This window comes from Rhinatrema bivittatum, chromosome 11, assembly GCF_901001135.1.
Source record: "Rhinatrema bivittatum chromosome 11, aRhiBiv1.1, whole genome shotgun sequence".
NCBI classification, from domain to species: domain Eukaryota; kingdom Metazoa; phylum Chordata; class Amphibia; order Gymnophiona; family Rhinatrematidae; genus Rhinatrema; species Rhinatrema bivittatum.
Window position 1 is genome coordinate 4,951,041 of NC_042625.1, and position 20,689 is coordinate 4,971,729.

The 20,689-nt window shown below is 45.6% G+C and overlaps 1 protein-coding gene across 2 annotated transcripts in view; it reads right to left on the reverse strand.

Annotated features, from left to right (window-relative positions):
- Positions 1–20,689, reverse strand: part of TBC1D10A (TBC1 domain family member 10A) — a 165,288-nt gene that overhangs the window by 71,338 nt on the left and 73,261 nt on the right. Inside the window, exon 2 of one of the 2 annotated variants that reach the window (XM_029619763.1) lies at positions 4,076–4,309. The exons of the other annotated variant lie outside the window; for it this stretch is intronic. Coding sequence (XP_029475623.1) covers positions 4,076–4,144 — 69 coding nt within the window. The 5' untranslated portion in view covers positions 4,145–4,309. The remainder of the gene's footprint in view (positions 1–4,075; positions 4,310–20,689) is intronic. 2 annotated transcript variants of the gene reach the window in all.

Consider the following 20,689-nt stretch of genomic DNA (forward strand, 5'->3'; position numbering starts at 1 on the left):
TCAGGATGCCCTACTCAGGCCACCTGCGGGACTGAGTCACGGACCACCCTGTCCCACTGCGCGCCCTACACATCCCTTGCAGGCTGGTCACGGACACGAGGAGAGCAGAACAGCGCAGGGAAGATCCAGGCAAGAAGGAACTCCAATGACTGAGCCGGTGTCATCCAAAGCTTCCCCCAAGGCTGGCAGGAACGGAGGCTCAGGAGCACAGGGACACTTCTCACCTGCAAGCCACCTCATTCTCGGGCATACACCATCCGAGAGCACCGGCTTACAGGAACAGAAGGCTCGATAGCACCAGACGAAGACACAGGGAAGAACATCCTGGCAGGCGGACACATCAGGATAAGGAGGATCATGGCGGAACACCAGGACATGGTCAGCGACCTCAGGCAAAACATCAAGACATGGTATAAAAGCAGACAAGTCCAGGAGCTCCACGAAGAACAGACAACCTTACAAGGCTCTAGCAGGCAGGAGCCTCCAGAGAGAAGTCACCACGATGCAAGGCAAAGACAGACTGAAGCTGAAGTCCTTTTATAGGGCTGCAGACCGGCGACTCCCTGGGAGGAGTTTGGCAGGCCCACACCTAGCTGGTCCTATAACTACGGAAAAGTGCTGCGGGCCGGCCCCTAGGGAAGGGCATGGCTCAAACCAGGAAGTCCATGCAAACACAAGTAGCCTCAGGCAGGCCCCACAGACATCGAGGCCTCCCAGGCCCTGGAGCAAATCCTGGACAGTTCACAGGCAAGGCCCTGGCTTGGAGCGGCCTCCAGGAAGAGGTAAGGAGCCTCCCGTAGCCCAGCTACGGGAGGCAGTAGAAGGATAAAGCAAATAGGTTCCAGGGTCTATAGATGGAGGCCCTATTACAGAAGCTGAGCTACTCTAAGTGCTCTGGTCAGAGATGGCAGGAAATGAAGTGCAGAGTTTGCTAAGAAAAAGCTGGAGCTGTGTACCATTGATTGGGCAACACTGCCTGTAAGATTTCATGAGCAGCCCTTTCCTTTGGGCGCCCTGGAAGTACTGAGAAGTAACAGTCACTGCTCTGAGGCTTTGAAGCTGTTGAACAAGGCAGAGAACAGGTCAGGTTTATTATCCAAGCTCGCTGAGATGATCAACTATGGTGCCTGGGGAACTGCTGGCATCCCTACATCCTGTTTCGATGATTGATCTGTGCTCCGTGACTCATGATGCATCAACAACCGCCAAGTGGTAGGCATCAAGTGTGCCAGGTGTTTTTGCACCTGTTTGAGGTGGCTTAATTTGTGCCTTGAGGACTGACGCATGCTTCAGGTGCGACAAGGCATAGGAAAGTCCAGTGTCCGGGCACTTCTATGCATCAACGGTGTCGGTGCCTCATGCCTTGGATGCTGAATACATTGGGCAATCCAATGCTAGGTGCATAGACTGCTTCAAGTTTGGTTTAGGCGACTTATTGGGGGTGACGCTGAATCAAAGTTTTGGACTTCTTGGGAAGTGCCAGTACAGCATGCCCAGAAAACTGCTCCCATTAACACATGCCAAGGCGATGTGGAGGATGATCAGCTTGCACCCACTTGATCTCTTCCATGAGTCGAGCTGGACTCCAGGACTTACTTTTACCACTCCCCGAAGAGGAGGAAGAGTGGTGGTGCAATTGGAGCTGGAGCACTTCAATTTTTGCTGCTCTCACCCTTTGAGGACATTCACCTACAGGTGGAACAGTTGGCCTGGTCATGTTCAGGATCCAGGCAGATGTAGCACCTGTCATGGCCATCAGCCGGAGACATAAGCTGTCCGCAGGTATAGGCATGGAAAGTCAGGTTTCCTATCCAAAAGGGCCAGTGGGGTTTGCACATACTATGGAAGGATGAATGGGCAATACAACTGAACCCAAGGAGGGAACACAGCTACTGGTACTGTGGCTACATGATCCTCAAAATGGTGCAGAAGGCATATCTATATGGAGACTTCCTTCCAACCCTTAGGGTCAGTGAAAGTACTTTAGTTTCTTGGGCAGAAGTGAGAGTTTATATATGGGGGAGGGGAATAAAAATAAAGATTACATAAAGAACTGGAATGGGGGGAAAAACAATGTAAACAAAGAGCAGAAAGAAAAGTATATAAACTGAAACTAATTTCTACATGATTTATATATAAGATGCCTATATATTTCACCAAGTGTGAAACTGGTTTTGCTTTGTGTCCTGAGAATTGTCAACAAGTTACTCACATTTTACTCCTGGGGTAGTTCTATAGTGTGTAGAACTCCCCCTCCCATGCAGAATTAGGCACAGGGATCAGGAAGCATTCGCAAAGGCAGTTGAGTCTTGTGCAATCCGGAACAGAGAAAGGATCACCATCAGTGTAAGCTGGGAGTCTGAAAGGAGCAGTGGTGGGCTAGTCTACACAGACCAGCGAGATAGTCAGCATAGGCCTATGCGGGCCAGAAGAGATGAGCCTACATTATTCTACATGGCCTAAACAAAGAAGGGAGTGGTGTGGGGGTGTCCAGAGAATCCTGAACTAGAGAGGTAGACAGCAGGCTTAGGGGAAGATAGAAGGGAGCTAGGGGTTTTATTAAAGAGGGTGTGGTAGACAGAAAAATTTAGGGAGTCTTGCTGGTTTGAGGAGAGAGAAGGTAAGGTAGGTGAGGAGGGAGGGAAAAAAAAAAAAAGCTAGTGGGTGTAGAGACAGCAAGCTGAGGAGAATGAAAGGCCTGGAAGGGAAGAGGGAAAGCAGGAGGGAGGAGGGGGGACGGGAGAGAGAAGGAGCCTGATAAGGCACAGAGAAAGCACACGAGAGCAGGAGGTAGCAAGCAAACTGGGGTGGATCAAGCTATAAGGGGAAGAGAGCTGGAAAAGGGCAAGAGCAATCCAGAGGGGCCAGGCCTTACGATGGGAAAAATTATTCATCTGAGTAATAACTGTGAATTATAAATTACTTAAAGACTGAATGGGAGTATGACCCACCTGACTCCGTCCTGGTGGGACCCAAAGAGGAGGCTCTCCTCAACTTCTCGGGGCAGCGTGTTTCAGCCCCGGGGATGAATGAGAGGAGAGCTGTTCTGACGCCAGGGTGTAAGAGCCTGTACCCTCCCTCCTTTAGTCGTGCGATCTTCTGGGCCCTCTGCCTCTGGGTGACATTCGACCACAGACCCTGCAAGAGGGCTGGTCATGTTCTGGGCCCAGGCAGATTATAGCAATAATTATGTCCATCTGTGATGGACATAATTTTCCCTCATTGGCAGTATTTGAAGCCCGGCAGCTTCAGCGCTATGATAGCACTTAAAAGTGCATTTGTTCTACTCAAGAGAAAAACTGGAGGAGAGACTAGAGAGAACGAGCTTTGCGTGCAACCTGCAGCGTGGAAGAAAATAGACTGAGGAGAGATGGTGAATGCATGGGAAGATACGCGCAGTTGCACGTGGCCAAGCTCTGTGATCTTTGAAAGAAGCTCCACCCTAGGGCTGCCAGAGGACATCCCAAACAGCATGGCTAATTCAGCCTGCTTATTGAAGGAAAAAAAAAAAGTCATTACATGCTAGCTGTGAGACCTTATTCCTAGGAAGAGTAATTTCCCAAAGATTGTATAATACAATTTTTTTTTTAAACTGATATAAGGGAGAAATTACTTACCTTATAATCTCAGGACCAATGGGTTATGCTCTCCTGCCAGCAGTTGGAGATGGAACAATGCTGATGTCAGTGTGACCTCAGCCAGCCAGTATTCTCTTCAAAAGCCACTGTGGTCATATTAGTAAAAAAAAAAAAAAAAAAAAAAAAAGTTAAAAATATGATTAAAAACAGTCAACCGTATCTCTACTCAACCATAAACACCGAACTCCAGTAAGAACACAGGTACCCCAGTCTAGGGACTGGATGAACATTTAACAGTAATCCCTTTGGATTTGAAGCCCCCCATAGCTAGCATGTAATGACTTTTCCCCATTGATAAGCAAGCTGAATTAGCCATGCTGTCTGGGACGTCCTCCGGGAACCCACCCTGCAAAAATTCCAGAACAAGTGAGATTTTGACCACACAAGGGGAACCACCATGGTCCTCGCACCAGGCCTCAAATACTCTCCAGACTCACTAGAAATGAGGAGAACTTCCAAGCACAAAGCAAGGTGACAGTTACTGCCACAGAATATCCACGCTTCATCAGGCGAGCCCTCAAGATATAACAGAGTTCAATCCTTGTTCAGAACCGGCCCCTGCTGCAACAGGTCCCTGTGCGACGGGAGGTGCAGGGGATTCTCCACCAGGTCTCCGTAGGTCTGCATACCATGGACGTCTGGGCCAATCTGGAGCTACCAGGCGGATTAACCTTTAAAAAGGAGATAAAGCAGCTTTTAAACTTGAACAAAAGGGAAAGCAGACCGTCGCTCAACAGCGCATGGTTCGGAGAGAGGTATCTTCAAAGGATACTAATGATGCATTAGAATTAGGGCATCCCGACAGTGAGGTTCCAATAATAAGAAAAGTAGTCCAAGTGCCTGTACCTAAAAACTCACCTGAGCTAAAAAATTCTAACTTATCCCTATCAATTAAAACACTTTGCCTCTGACTTATGGGCAAGATCCATTTACTAAATGTGATGGAGATTCCAAAATGGCTTTATTTAATGCAGATTTTACCTGTTTGGCTAACTCGTAAGGACCTTAAAGAAATAAAAAGGTTTATTAGAGACTTCCTTTGGGGTGGGCTGCCTTTGCATGTTTTGATGAGGTTCACTGCCCAGGGTGGTTTGAATTGCCCACATTTATGTTACATTTTGGCATCCCTATCAATTAAAAAGCAGAATGAAAATACAAACAAAAAACAAACTTTGAAATGTTTGTATGCTAATGACAGAAGTCTAAGAAGTAAGATGGGAGAATTAGAATGTATAGCAGTAAATGATGACAGACTTAATTGGCATCTCAGAGACATGGTGGAAAGAGGATAACCAATGGGACAGTGCTATACCGGGGTACAAATTATATCGCAATGACAGAGAGGAGCAGTCGGGAGGAGGTGTGGCACTTTATGTCCGGGATGGCATAGAGTCCAACAGGATAAACATCCTGCATGAGACTAAATACAAAATTGAATCTTTATTGGTAGAAATCCCTTGTGTGTCGGGGAAGACTATAGTGATAGGAGTATACTACCGTCCACCTGGTGAAGATGGTGAGACGGACAATGAAATGCTAAGAGAAATTAGGGAAGCTAACCAAATTGGTAGTGCGGTAATAATGGGACACTTACATTTACCCAGTCAATATTGGGGTAATTGTATCATCGGGACACGCTAGAGAGATAAAGTTCCTGGATGGAATAAATGTTAGCTTTATGGAGCAATTGGTTCAGGAACCAATGAGAGAGGGAGCAATTTTAGATTTAATTCTCAGTGGAGCACAGGATTTGGTGAGAGGTAACGGTGGTGGGGCCACTTGGCAATAGTGATCATAATATGATCAAATTTGAATTAATGACTGGAAGAGGAACAGTATTGCAAATCCACGGCTCTCGTGCTAAACTTTCAAAAGGGAAACTTCAAAACGATTATCAGCATGGTTAAAAGGGGAGGTGAAAGAAGCTATTTTAGCCAAAAGATCTTTATTCAAAAACTGGAAGAAGGATCCAACAGAAGAAAATAGGATAATGCATAAACACTGGCAAGTGAAATGTAAGACATTGATAAAACAGGCTAAGAGAGAATTTGAAAAGAAATTGGCCGTAGAGGCAAAAACTCACAGTAAAAAAAAACAACTTTTAAAAATATATCCGAAGCAGAAAGCCTGTGAGGGAGTCAGTTGGACAGTTAGATGATCGAGGGGTTAAAGGGGCACTAAGAGAAGGTAAGGCCATCGCGGAAAGATTAAATTTTATTTATTTAACAGTTTTTTATACCGACCTTCATAGTAAATTACCATATCGGATCGGTTTACAGATTAACAAAAGGGAAAAACAACAAGAGTAACAAATCCACGTAAACGAAAGATAACAATAAGTAGGAATAAGTCAAAAATTACAATCAACAAGGGGAGAGAACTTGGAAGCTTGCAACAAGCTGGAAGGAAGATAGGCCGGTAAAAGAAATTTTACCATAGAAAGTACAAGTTAAAAACTTGTACTTTCTTGTACTTAAAAACTTGTACTTAAAAACTTGTACTTTCAAGTTAAAAACTTGATTTCTTTGCTTCGGTGTTTACTGAAGAGGATGTTGGGGAGGTACCCGTACTGGAGAAGGTTTTCATGGGTAATGATTCAGATGGACTGAATCAAATCACGGTGAACCTAGATGTGGTAGACCTGATTGACAAACTGAAGAGTAGTAAATCACCTGGACCGGATGGTATACACCCCAGAGTTCCGAAGGAACTAAAAAAATGAAATTTCAGACCTATTAGTAACCTATCATTAAAATCAACCATTGTACCTGAAGACTGGAGGATAGCAAATGTAACCCCAATATTTAAAAAGGGCTCCAGGGGCGATCCGGGAAACTACAGACCGGTTAGCCTGATTTCAGTGCCAGGAAAAATAGTGGAAAGTGTTCTAAACATCAAAATCACAGAACATATAGAAAGACATGGTTTAATGGAACAAAGTCAGCATGGCTTTACCCAAGGCAAGTCTTGCCTCACAAATCTGTTCACTTTTTTTTGAAGGAGTTAATAAACATGTGGATAAAGGTGAACTGGTAGATGTAGTATACTTGGATTTTCGGAAGGCGTTTGATAAAGTTCCTCATGAGAGGCTTCTAGGAAAAGTAAAAAGTCATGGGATAGGTGGCGATGTCCTTTCGTGGATTGCAAACTGGCTAAAAGACAGGAAACAGAGAGTAGGATTAAATGGACAATTTTCTCAGTGGAAGGGAGTGGGCAGTGGAGTGCCTCAGGGATCTGTATTGGGACCCTTACTTTTCAATATATTTATAAATGATCTGGAAAGAAATACGATGAGTGAGAATCAAATTTGCAGATGATACAAAATTGTTCAGAGTAGTTAAATCACAAGCAGATTGTGATAAATTGCAGGAAGACATTGTGAGACTGGAAAATTGGGCATCAAAATGGCAGATGAAATTTAATGTGGATAAGTACAAGGTGATGCATATAGGGCGAAATAACCCAAGCTATAGTTACACAATGTTAGGTTCCATATTAGGTGCTCCAACCCAAGAAAGATCTAGGCGTCATAGTGGATAAGATTGAAATTTTCAGTTCAGTGAGCTGCGGCAGTCAAAAAAGCAAAGAGAATGTTGGGAATTATTAGGAAGGGAATGGTGAATAAAACTGAAAATGTCATAATGCCTCTGTATCGCTCCATGGTGAGACCGCACCTTGGATACTGTGTACAATTCTGGTTGCCGCATCTCAAAAAAGATATAATTGCAATGGAGAAGGTACAGAGAAGGGCTACCAAAATAAGGGGAATGGAACAGCTCCACTATGAGGAAAGACTAAAGAGGTTAGGACATTTCAGCTTGGAGAAGAGATGGCTGAGGGGGGATATGATAGAGGTGTTTAAAATCATGAGAAGTCTAGAACGGGTAGATGTGAATCTGTTATTTATTCTTTCAGATAATAGAAAGACTAGGGGGCACACCATGAAGTTAGCATGTGGCACATTTAAAACTAATCGGAGAAAGTTCTTTTTTACTCAATGCACAATTAAACTCTGGAATTTGTTGCCAGAGGATGTGGTTAGTGCAATTAGTACAGCTGTGTTTAAAAAGGATTGGATAAGTTCTTGGAGGAGAAGTCCATTACCTGCTATTAATTAAGTTGACTTAGAAAATAACCACTGCTATTACTAGGAACGATAACATGGAATAGACTTAGTTTTCAGGTACTTGCCAGATTCTTATGGCCTGGATTGGCCACTGTTGGAAACAGGATGCTGGGCTTGATGGACCCTTGGTCTGACCCAGTATGGCATGTTCTTATGTTCTAACCCTCAGTGGTGTTAGATTCCACGGATGATTCTGCCCAGCAGGGACCACAGAGGGAAGGCATGTAGCAACTCGTCTTCCTACCAGATCTGAACGAGAACATCAATTGCAAGGGACCTCAGATCTCTTCTGCAGCTGATGAATTGAGAAACCTTTGCATTGCGAGAGGCAGCCAACAGGTCACTATCAGTACAAACCCTTTGGCAGATACCCACTCTCCTGGATCCAGACTTTCCCTGCTTAGGAAGTTTACTTTGACGTTGTCTTTTTCTGCGATGTGGGAGGCAGAGATCTGTAGATAGACGCACCTATGGAATGGGTGGAAGTACATCTCCTACGACACTTACTGGCTCTTGGTTCCTCCCTAGTGATTGATGTAGGCTATCATCGTCGCGTTGTCAGACATCTCATGGAACGCTGGAGTCTGTGGCTGAACTATAAGCACGCCAACCTGACCACCTGGGCTTCCAGGCAAATGATGTTCCAGAGAGCCTCTTTGGCAGTTCAATGTCCCTGGGCCACCAGTTCCTAACAGTGAGCTCCCCAAATCTGGAGACTCGCATCAGATGTGAGAATCAACCAGTTCGGAAAGGACAAGGACACATCCCTGCCCTGATAAGCCTCCTGCAACCACCACTGGAAGCGAGAACAGATTTCCATCAGCAAGTGGAGGCAACCGAATAGACCTAAGACTATGGGTTCCAATGTGATAGCAGTGAGCGTTGAAGCGGACGCATATGCGCCCTCACCCATGGCACCACTTCCAGAGGTGCCGCCATCAAACCAAGAACTTGGAGATAGCTCCACACCGTCGGGCATACCATGTTCATCACCTGGGATATCAACTTCTGGATCCATGCTGTCAGCAGAAAGACCTTGTCCCGTCTTGTGTCAAACCAGATACTCCAAGGACTGGGAAGGTTTAGGACTGCTTTTGACCAGGTTTACTACCCAACAGAGTTCCTGCAACAAGGAGATCACCTTGTTGGTCATCAGGTGGCTCTCTTCCAAGGATTTGGCCCAGATCAACTAATCGTCCAAGCATGGGTGCATCAAAATCACATCTTTTAAGAACATAAGAAAATGCCATACTGGGTCAGACCAAGGGTCCATCAAGCCCAGCATCCTGTTTCCAACAGTGGCCAATCCAGGCCATAAGAACCTGGCAAGTACCTGAAAACTAAGTCTATTCCATGTTACCATTGCTAATGGCAGTGGCTATTCTCTAAATGAACTTAATAGCAGGTAATGGACTTCTCCTCCAAGAACTTATCCAATCCTTTTTTAAACACAGCTATACTAACTGCACTAACCACATCCTCTGGCAAATTCCAGAGTTTAATTGTGCGTTGAGTAAAAAAGAACTTTCTCCGATTAGTTTTAAATGTGCCCCATGCTAACTTCATGGAGTGCCCCCTAGTCTTTCTACTATTTGAAAGAGTAAATAACCGATTCACATCTACCCGTTGTAGACCTCTCATGATTTTAAACACCTCTATCATATCCCCCCTCAGTCGTCTCTTCTCCAAGCTGAAAAGTCCTAACCTCTTTAGTCTTTCTTCATAGGGGAGCTGTTCCATTCCCCTTATTTTGGTAGCCCTTCTCTGTACCTTCTCCATGCCATTGCCACAACCACCATAATCTTGGAAACTGTTCTGGGGGCAGTGGCTAGGCCAAAGGGCAGCACCAGAAACTGAATGGCAACAGTACCACAAAGCATAGAAAACAATGTTTTTGGATTGGAATTTATATATAGGCCTCGGATAGATCCAAGGAATTCAGAAATTCTCCCAATTGTATGGCCATCATCACGGATTGTAATGTCTCCATGCGAAAATGAGTCACCAGCAGGTGACTGCTGGCACTCTAGGTTCAGGATGCGGCGAAAGGAACCTTCTTTCTTGGGTACAACAAAATAAATGAAACACCCTGTATTTTCCTGGGGCATAGGTACGGGGATCACAGTTCTCATCTGGAGGAGCCTTAGAAGAGTAGACTCCACTGCCTGCTTCTTGTGCTGGGAATGGTGAGGTGACATCATGAACACATCTTGAGGATTGCTGCAAAATTCTAGAGCATATCCTTCCCGTATAACTTCCAGGACCCATTTGTCTGATGTGATGTGATTTCAGCCTACTGCTGAAAGTTTTACCGACCCTCCTCATCCTGAAGGAGGGTCGGTAAAACTTCACTGTGGAGTTCGGTACAAGCCAGGTCCCGAATCCGTCCCTCTGTTGGGAATGAAAGGTCATAGGCCTTCCAAAAGACAGAGACCTCTGAAATGTTGAGTTTCCGTAGGGGTAAAAATGCTGGGAACCCTTGGAACAACCCCTTCAGACAAGGGGCATTGTAACTGCTTCCTCTTATCCTCTGGTAGCCAGGGAACTGGAGACTCACCCCATTTACTGGTCAATTTTTCCAACTAGTTCCTGAATAAGAGTGATCCTTTATAGGGCACTTTTGTAAGATTAGCTTTGTAGGCTGCATCATAGCTGTCATCCGACCGCCACCACCAAGGCCACTCCTCTGGCCGAAGTATGGACCAAATCACAGCCCGCATCTGCTAAAAATGCGGCAGCAGGTTTCATAACTGTTCTGGAATTCACCCAGAGTCATGCACCCCTTGAGAGAGAAGCAGATAAGAATGAGCCACCAGATCGCAACAAGAAGCAATCCGTAAGGTCATTACTACTGCATCAAAGACTTGCTTTAGACTCAATCCATCTATCATGTGCTTCCTTTAAGGCTGCTCCTCCCTCCACGGGAATAGTTTACTTAAAGACAGCACAGACCAGCGCATTCACGTTAAACACAAACGCTCTCTCACTGCTGGATCTAGAGGGTATAGACCCTCCAATACTCGGCCCCCTTTAAAACTTGCCTCTGGGGCATCTCATTCCAGGTCAATCAACTCCTGAATGGCATCAATCATCAGAAAGAAGCAAGAGGCTTTCCACAGGGAATTCAGAATGGGATTCTTCTTCTGTTCCATCATAGAATCTGCCCCAGGAACTCCCAGCATCTTCAAGGTCTGGGAAATCAGAGCCAGCAATTCATCTCTATGAAAGAACCCTAACATGGTCTGATATGGTTCCAACCCAGGGGGGGGATTTTTCCCCATCTTCCAAGGAGTCAGGGTCCACCTCTTCATCCGTGCCTTCCGGGTCCCTGCCAGGATTACCCATGGCAAGGCGAGGCATGCTTCAGTGTCTGCCAGAAGGGGTGGGAGAGAGAGGGATCACCGGTTGAGGATCTGTTTGGACAGGGGCAGGTGAGACAGAAGATTGCCTGCACGAAGGGGCTTGTAAACCTTGAAAAAACGCCACCCAAGAAAAGGCAGCCGGATCCATGCCTAGTCTAGGGGGCATTGGAGTGGGTCCAACTGAATTGCCATCTCCCGTGGATGAGTCAGTCAAGGGAGTACTCAGATCTGATGTACTTCCAAGTTAAAGCTTTGACTAGCCCATCATCCGAATGGGAGGAGCCAGGCTTAGCAAATTCTGATGAGATCAAATCTCCTTGAGCATCCTTGCAGCACTGACAAGTTGGAATCCGGGTTATGCTGTGAAGCTCTAATATGACAGGCAGCGCAAAGCGAAATGCACTTAGGCTTCTTGGTTGCTGGCATCATTTGCGGCGGTAGGTGTGCGTTCAGTCGACATGCTTATTTTTAATTTTTTTTTTTTGAAATTTAAGATTTTTATTGTGATGCAATAAAACATTACAACAAAACCATAAATTGAGTGGTACAATTATTGCAGATACCGAAAACACATGCATTAGAAAACCAGACTAGTTACCACTGTCAGAGAAAAGCATCCTATGTCCCTGTAGAAAGCAGGCAAAACTTCATATAGGAAAATCGCCTAGTATATGTATTGAAAAATGCATCACGTTTAAACAATAATCCCCAAAACCCCCCCAAATCCCTTCCCCTGCTCAGATATACAATGATCATACAAGAAAAATGGTATAATGTATCTGCATCAAATAGGCTGCAGGGTTTTCCCTTGCCAAATGCAAGTATCACATGTCAGGCTGTATCCTTTGCATCACCTGCCGTAAGGTGAATTTTAATGAACATTACGTAGGTACTCCCAATCCCCCACGTGTTCTCCAGTTATCATATGGCTCCCACACGGTTTTGAAGGCACGAACCCTTTTATTTTTAAATGCTGTAATTTCACTCAGACTATATATTAAAGAGACCTTGGCTTGCACCTCAGTCAATTTAGGTATAGTAGATGAGCCCCAATATTGAACGATAGTACAGCGGGCGGCCACAAAAATATAATATTCAATATTCGTCCTGGGTAGAGATATAGAGGACTCTGATACATTGAGCAAAACTTGGCTAGCAGAAAAGGATACGTTAGAGGAGCTCATCTCCGAGATCCATAAGAAAATCTGCTGCCATAATTGTTGTATATAAGGGCAGGTCCACCACATATGCAGGTAAGAGCCCTCCTGTTGGCATTGTTTCCAGCATTTCCCAGATGTGCCAGGGTAGAAGCTGTGTAATTGCTGGGGACTATAATGCCAGCGGAATACCATTTTATAGCAATTTTCAATCAATGAGGCAGCTATCAGACCTTTTCCAATATTTTTATACACTACTTGCCAGCTCTCCGCGTCACCCGTTAGGCCAAGGTCCTGTTCCCAAGATTTAATAAAATGGGGTGTATCCGGCAAATCCGCATTTAAAAACCTATATAACTTGGATATTTTGGATATCACATTGGCCCCTTTACACAACCCCTCAAAAAAAGTGGTCCCTTGAGTTAGACTGTCACGAATTGGATTAATCAACAGGAAATGCTTTAGTTGTAAATAATGATACAATTCCTGAGGTGGAAGGTCGTATTTAGCACTTAAGTCCTCAAAAGTATACATCCCCTGTGGTCCCCACACCTGGGAAATGGTATATATTTGCCTTTCTTTCCAAATAGAGAAGGCCTGATAGGGAATCCCCGGGGAGAAGAATTTATTGTGAAATAAATAAGATAGGGTGGAGTAGCTCCTGGAACCCAAGAATCTCCTTCTCCATCTGTCCCAATTCCCAAGAGTAGTCTGCGTAGGTAAGGGAATCTTGTGGAGTTCCCGCCATGAGGTTCGTGGCTGCCAGATAAGAGCTGAGAGGCATCTGTCCCAGCATAGCTTGTTCCATTTTCACCCAGACTTTATCAGCAGGCATTTTATGCCAATCGACTATAGCTCGAAGGTGGGCAGCCGCATGATCCCACATCAAATTTGGAACACAGAGACCTCCCTGACCTTTAGATAGATACAGGATTTTCTTGGACACTCTGGGTTTTCTACCTTTCCATATGTATTTCAGAAACCTTCGTTGCCATTTTAGCAAATCCCGGTGGAGTGCCAAGATAGGGAGAGTTTGAAAAAGATACAGCAGGCGAGGTAGAATATTAATTTTCAGTACAGCAATTCTGCCCAGCCACGATATGTGATATCTATCCCATTCTTCTAATTCTTGAAAGATTTTCGTTAATAATGGGGTATAGTTAAGATGAAAAATATCATCAAGGTTGCCAAGGTATATTCCTAAATATTTAATCTTTTTGGGAGGCCATTTAAACGCATAAGCCGACTTTAGGGCCATCACTCGGTCCGTTGGGACGGACAAGTTCAGTATCTCCGACTTATCCCAATTTATTTTAAAGCCGGAGATAGAGCTAAATTTAGAAATTTCCAGGACAATCTCCGGTAAGGTGGTATCGGGTTCAGTTACAGAAAATAAAATATCGTCTGCGAAAAGGGCCATTTTGGAAGATAGGTCTCCGATGCACATGCCTTGTATCCTTGGGTTGTTACGTATGCTAATGGCAAAGGGCTCCAAAAACAGTGCAAAAAGTAACGGCGACAGAGGGCACCCTTGTCGTGTACCTCTCTGTACTTGAAATGGAGCTGAATACCCTCCATTCACCTTTAGGCATGCCATTGGGGAAGTGTACAACTTAGAAATCCATTGAATGAAATAAGGACCAAATTGCTTAAGTTGCAGCAGATGGAATAGATAAGGCCAGTGCACTAAATTGAATGCCTTTTCAGCGGCGATTGTTAATAAAGCAGATACCTTCTCCATTTTAGCCCACCAAATAAAATCTATTGCCTTCCGCACATTATCCGAAGCCATCCGCCCCGGGATGAACCCTGCCTGATCGGGGCAAATGAGATCAGTTACCACTCCCTTCAATCTGTCCGCCAAAATCTTGGCCAGTATTTTTAAATCCAAATTAATAAGGGATATCGGGCGATATGACCCACACAGAGACGGGTCACGTCCCGGTTTAGCCAAGATTGTAATGCCCGCTGTATTAGCCGTCTTAGATATTATACCGCTGTCCCTCAGGGAATTAAACATCCTAGTTAGGGGAATCGTGATTTCATTTACAAAAGTCTTATAAAATTTTGCGGTGAACCCATCTAACCCCGGTGATTTCCCTACCTTAAGATTTTTGATAGCATCCCGGACTTCCAATGATGAAATTTCCTTATCAAGACCAGAGCGTCTTGACTCAGTCAACGAGGGGATTACTAAACCATGTAGATACTCATCTATAGCCTCCTCTTTTATATTACCATCTGCACTATATAAAGCGGCATAGAACTGAAGGAAGTGTTGCCTGATATCCCTGGCCCCAGTCAAAATCGCCCCCTTGTCGTCTTTTATTTTGATAATATTATTTTGTGTTTGAAACTTTTTCAGTTTACGGGCAAGAAGCTTCCCGGCTCTATTCCCACCTTCAAAAAACTTCTGTCGGAGAATATCTAAGTGAAACGCTATCTCTGCAGAATCTAAATTCGCCAATTTTTCTCTAATATCTAATTCTCGTGATGGATGTGCTTTGTGTTCCCGTTCCACCCGCCTCAACTGAGATAAGCAATTCCTTTCTTTATCCTTCTGTTTTTTGACAAATGATGCTCGTGCAATGATGTGTCCCAGGGTGACAGCTTTCAGACTATCCCATATTGTGGGTGGAGCCACATCCCCATTATCGTTAAAATGTAGATAATCCTGAATGATGCCTCTTAGATGTGAAACAAAGGTATCATCCCCCAAAAGAGAGTCATTCAGTTTCCAAAATAATTGCCCTCTGTCTAGAAATTGCAGAGAAAGGTCCACCCAAACCGGACCATGGTCTGGCCAGGTAATACTCTCTATATCTACCCTCGAAATGTTATTGATCAGGCCCTTGTCCACCATTAGCATATCTATTCTGGAATAGGTTTCCTGGGCACGGGAATAAAAGCTATAGTTCCTAGATTTAGGAAACCTATTGCGCCACACATCCACCACATTTAAGTCCACCATCAGGGCTTTTAAGGCTTTTCTGTCTTTACGAGCGGCTACAGCTGACCCCCGAGAGTTGTCCATTAGTGGGTTCAAAGTGATATTGAAATCCCCCCCCTAAAATGAGGTGTCCCTCCCCGTATTGTTGGACAGTCTCCCCTAGATTTTGGAAAAATACCCCCTCGTGATGGTTGGGAGCGTAGACCGTAACTAGGGTGAACATGTGCCCATCACCGGCGATGACCAAAATTAGGTATCTACCATCCTTGTCTCTGACACACTTGATCTCATCAAATACACAATCTTTCCGGAACAAAATCCCTACCCCAGCGTACTTAAAGCATTTACCCGCTGCGGCCCAGTATTGAATGGGATATTGTGGAGACTTCAGTAAGCCTAAATACCGGGCTGTAAGGTGGGATTCCTGGATCATCGCTATAGCGACCTCCTGACGCTGCAAATCATTGAGGAGCAGTTTACGTTTGCGGTGTGAGTTTAGTCCCTTGACATTCAGGGACATTATCTTATATTCCGCCATTCCTAAAACAGAGAGAATATAACACTTGTGCAATAGGCACTCCCCCTAGTAACCCGAGAACAAAATCTCTTCGGAACATACCATAATAGCAACCTTCTCCAACCCGTGGAACCTGGCCCTTATGGTCATAGTTACAGATTTTTCCCCTAACAACCATTTTTACCAAATTCTTATCTGAGCTATTGGATCCCATTTCCCCAACCCCTCCCTCCCTCCCCCCGCTATACCCAAGAACAACCGTCCCCGCAGGGAGGATTGAAAAGTGGCCATGGAGGAAAGTCATCAGGAACTCATACATGCCCGCTACCCAGACGGCCACCCCCGGCAGGAAATGTTACATATCTAATAACAATAATAATAACACCCCAACTTGAACATTCAACCTGTAAGGCTCCAAACCCCATCTGTAGCAAATAGTATAAACTAGTTAGTTTTGCAATAACCATCCAGCTAAGTAAGCCAGAAAAAGTTGCATAAATGTCTGCAGTTTGTAAAATAGCAGGACGAAACATTTAACCAAGACCCGTCATAGGCCAGTCCCTTTCAGGTGCCTTCTTTAGAAGTGGATGTAGATAGAGGGCTGGCAGGGTGTCGCTGCAGTCGCCGTCGTCCTCGATCGACCCGCTGCCAGCGTGGATTCTCTGGTCTCCTAGAAGTCGGTACCGGTGGAGCGTGGAATTTTTCACATCTTGAGGAGAATATCCTGCCTCGGTAAGCGTGTTCGCCGCCTCCTCCAAACAATGAATCCTGTACGTGGTGCCTTCTTTCATGAATTGCAGGCTGAAGGGGTATAGCCACCTATATCGTATGCCCTCCCGCCTTAATAAGGCCGGGAACTGATTTCATTTCTTGGCGTTTCCGGAGGGTAGCAGCCGCCAGATCAGCAAATATAGTGATTGGGTGACCTTTCCAAGTTATAGAGGCTTGTTGCCGGGCCTTTTGATATCTCTTCTCCTTTTCCGTGTAGTCATGAAAACAAACCACTATATCTCTAGCTTGATTTGGTCGCTTCTGGCCCAGGGCTCTATGTGCTCGGTCAATTTTAATGGAAGCAGCTGCTCCTGTTGCTGCATCCCCCTCAGCGACCAGTAAGGGTGCACAGATCTCTCTAATAATGTCTGCACAGTCCTGAGGGTCATTGGACTCTGGAATCCCTTTAAACCGCAGGTTGTGTCTCCGTGTTCGGTTTTCGAGGTCTTCTAATTTTACAGCCAATTCGTTGCAATTTGTTTGGATTCCCTTCACGTTTTGGTCCAACGTTTTAAATTCTTCCGCCTGCGTGTCTAGCCTAATTTCAGTCTCATCCATCCGGCGCCCGATGTCAGCGATATCCTCCTTCATATCGTGAATCGCTGTCATGATTTCTTTTTTGTGATTTTTAAAGTCTAAACGCAGGTCACAAAACCATGAGCGAAACTCGGCTCGTGTTGGGATGGATTCCGCTGTTCTAGAGCGTCCCGCTCCATAGCTAGCTCAGTGCCGCCGTCTTTGTCCATAGCGCCCGCCATTTTGTTTTGTTGTTCCGCATGAGCACCTGCTGTTTTGCGGTAGGAATACTGGAGGAAATCAATCGATTTCTTTCGCGACGTCATCCAGGCACTCTCCGCAACGGTTCTTGATATTAAGGCGCCGAGAATTCGGGGTTTTTAATGCTGTAACCGGGGGTGATCGCCCGATACCAGGAGGAGCTCTGTGCTTAGGCTGCCATCCTTCCCGATGACGTCACTTCCTCAGACTTATGCTTATTTATATACCAAAACTTCAAGCGCCTAGGTAAAAGGAGCAATAAGGCACAGATACACCCTGTGTACCTCGCCGGAGTGTATCCCACTTTTTTTTTTTCTTTTTTAAATTGTGCGCATAGGGACACACCTGACATTGCACACTGCCAACTCTGATTTCATATAGAGGGCAACACGACAAACGTGCAAAAAATAGCGCCGCCTTGGCCTACCATGCGGTGTGCCGACAAAGCCTACTGCAGGGCCTAGCCCACCGAGATACCCAATTCCACTTACCCCAACGGCATTCCTGCTCCCGTCGGTACGGTGCACCAAGTATGGAGATCGAACGAAGTCCTAGAGAAAACCCCTCTGTCTCTGAATCGGAGGTAAAGACTTCTCAGTTTTTTTTTTTAACTTACCTGAGCTCAGCGCTTATCGGCTGAGTACAGAGAGTCTCTGGCTGTGGAGGGAGAGGGCTTTAGCCATCACCCCCGCACTCAGCTTCCTGCACCTGCCGACTTTCAGCTGCATAATCAAAGCCCACACCAGAAACAGGCTATCAGGCCAAGGCACACCTCTGAAGGATCAAGAAAATTGCCTCGGTATCACCGCAAGAGAGCGGGGCTCAATTTTCTTCAAATTTAGAATGTAGAATTTCTCTTTCCAAAAAAGTACAGCAATCCCTATAGGGAGAGGTATGTCCACTATCTGCTGGAGACAGAATATTGGCGGGCTGAGGTCACTGCAGGGGTATATGTACGTCAGCTTTGCTCCATCTCCATCTGCTGGCATGGGAGGTATAACCCATTGGTCCTGAGTCCATCTGGCTACATGTTAGGAAAATCTCTTAAACATAATACCAGAAAAACAGAATACCACATCTCCAAAACCTCTTATTAAAAATAAGACCACAATAGGAGGAATATCAAGAGGATAAAACAAAGCCTTGCCAAAAAAAAAGAATATTTTTTTAAAAGGCAACAGGAGAAACACATGGGGGGGATGGTCAAATTTAGTACTTAGAATGATGAAACCTTTTTTTAAATCCAAAAAGGAGATACTGGTCAACTACATGTACAGGTGGTCTTAAAAAAAAAAACCACAAAAAAAACAAAAAACCACCAACAATGCACAATTTGGGTTACTTCTTTACAGAGATCTTTAAAATGTTTTCCTTTTGGCCTCCATATTCTGGTAAAACCCTGGACATTAAAAGATTTTTTTTTTTAAACAAAAAATGTACATCTACTTTAGAACCCCAAAATACTGGGATTTTAAAGGAAAATTAGTTCTTACCTGTTAATTTTCGTTCCTGTAGTACCAAGGATCAGTCCAGACTGTGGGGTTGAGCCTCCTTTCCAGCAGGTGGAGACAGACTAAAACTTGAAGGATGCCCTATATAAGGACAGAGCCTATCCTCTAACCCTTCAGTATACCGGATGTCAAAGCAGAAAACAAGACGACCAAGTAGGATCAAGCAAGTAAACATAAAGCTCAAATGGAGCAACTGTAGATGGCCTAACTACCCGCTCTTGCATATTCTTGGCATGAGAACAACCAAGGCTTCCGGTGTTTTTGCTCAGTATATTTGTACAAAAATGAGATAGAGTTTGCAGAACTGCAAGAAACAAAACCAGCTTCGAGAGGACAGAAAAAGACAAACAGGGAAGGGCGTCTGGACTGATCCGTGGTACTACAGGAATGAAAATTAACAGATAAGAACTAATTTTCCTTTCCCTGTACGTACCCGGATCAGTCCAGACTGTGGGATGTACCAAAGCTTCCCTAAAAATGGGTGGGAACAAGACAGTCCCACTCAAAGCACTGGTAGGCCAAAGGAACCGAAGCAGAGCTTACACAGCTAGGCAATAGTGCCGAGCAAAAAGAGATAAGGACGCCCAGGTATGAACTGAGCAAATCGTCCACGGAGAGAACAAAGAATGTTTGCCCAAGAAAGAACTTGAGAACGCAAAGAATGAGACGGAAGACCCTCAGGGAACCGCCAGGCCATAACAAAGAACAACGGAGAGATCACTTCCTGCAACTAGTGCACTATAGCGGACTCAGAAGCCGGCTTACCTGATTAGACCCACTCCAGGGAACAGGAAGATGGACAGATGCACGAAGCCATAGGGGACCAGGAAAAAGAGCAAGAGAACTCGTATGAAAGCGAGGTAACAGACCCGAATATCAAGAGAATGGAGTCAGTCACCAGACGCAGGAGCAAGGCGGGGAAGCTCCAACGACCGAAGGACAAAGAAATTCGACGAAACTCCGCGAAAAAGGAGGAACTCATACGAGGGTTACCCTAAAGTCGGAAATTCGCAAAGAGGGGATCCCGCCAGAGCAGCGCTTGGATCCGACGAGCAGAGGAGAGAAGACCAGAAGACAGTCTGAAGCATAAGGGCCTGCAGAGTGACGCGACGGAGAGGGTCGAACAGAACCGTACAGAGGGGTCCTCACCTCAGAGTGAAAAGTTTACGACGGACAAGTGGGCGAGAAGATGGATGTAGAAAACCTGACGCCCCTGAAAGTCCAAGTCGCACACGGGTGGCCGCTCAGAGACAACCTGCCACTCAACCCAGGAAAGCCGAGGGGGTAGACTGGTACGCGCCGAGAACGAAGGAAGGATCCTCAGAGAGACTGCCTCAGAGAAGAAAAGACTAAGGAGATTGGTGCGGAGTACGCCGAAAAACCTGACTTCACACAAACAAACCCAAGCACGTTCCAGATGCGCAAGTACGCCAGGGAGTCTACCGTTTCCGGGCCTGAAGGAAGGCAAAGACGGCCTACTCCGAAAGACCCTCACACCGGAGATATCGCCGTTCAAGAAGGCAGGGCACTAGGCAAGCGAATGGCCTGGTCGAAAAAAATACAGGGCCCTGACCACGGAGCCGAGGAAGATGGCGTGGCCGCAGGGGTCTGACCGTCGCTAGGTTGAGAAAAGATTGTGAGCCAAGGCCTGAAACGGCCCCTCGGGCGGTACTAGAACCATGGAACACTGGAGGAGAACTATCCAACTATCTGTCTAAGGACTTCCCCGACCAGAGACCACCGGGGGGGGGGGGGGGGGGGGGGGAGAAAAAGACGTTCCGCCGGCCGAGGGAGAGCCAAGGCAATTACGCCTGCCAAGCCGTGGTCGCTCCAGCGGAAGAACCAATCTACCATGGTATTGGGAAGAGTCGCCATGGGGC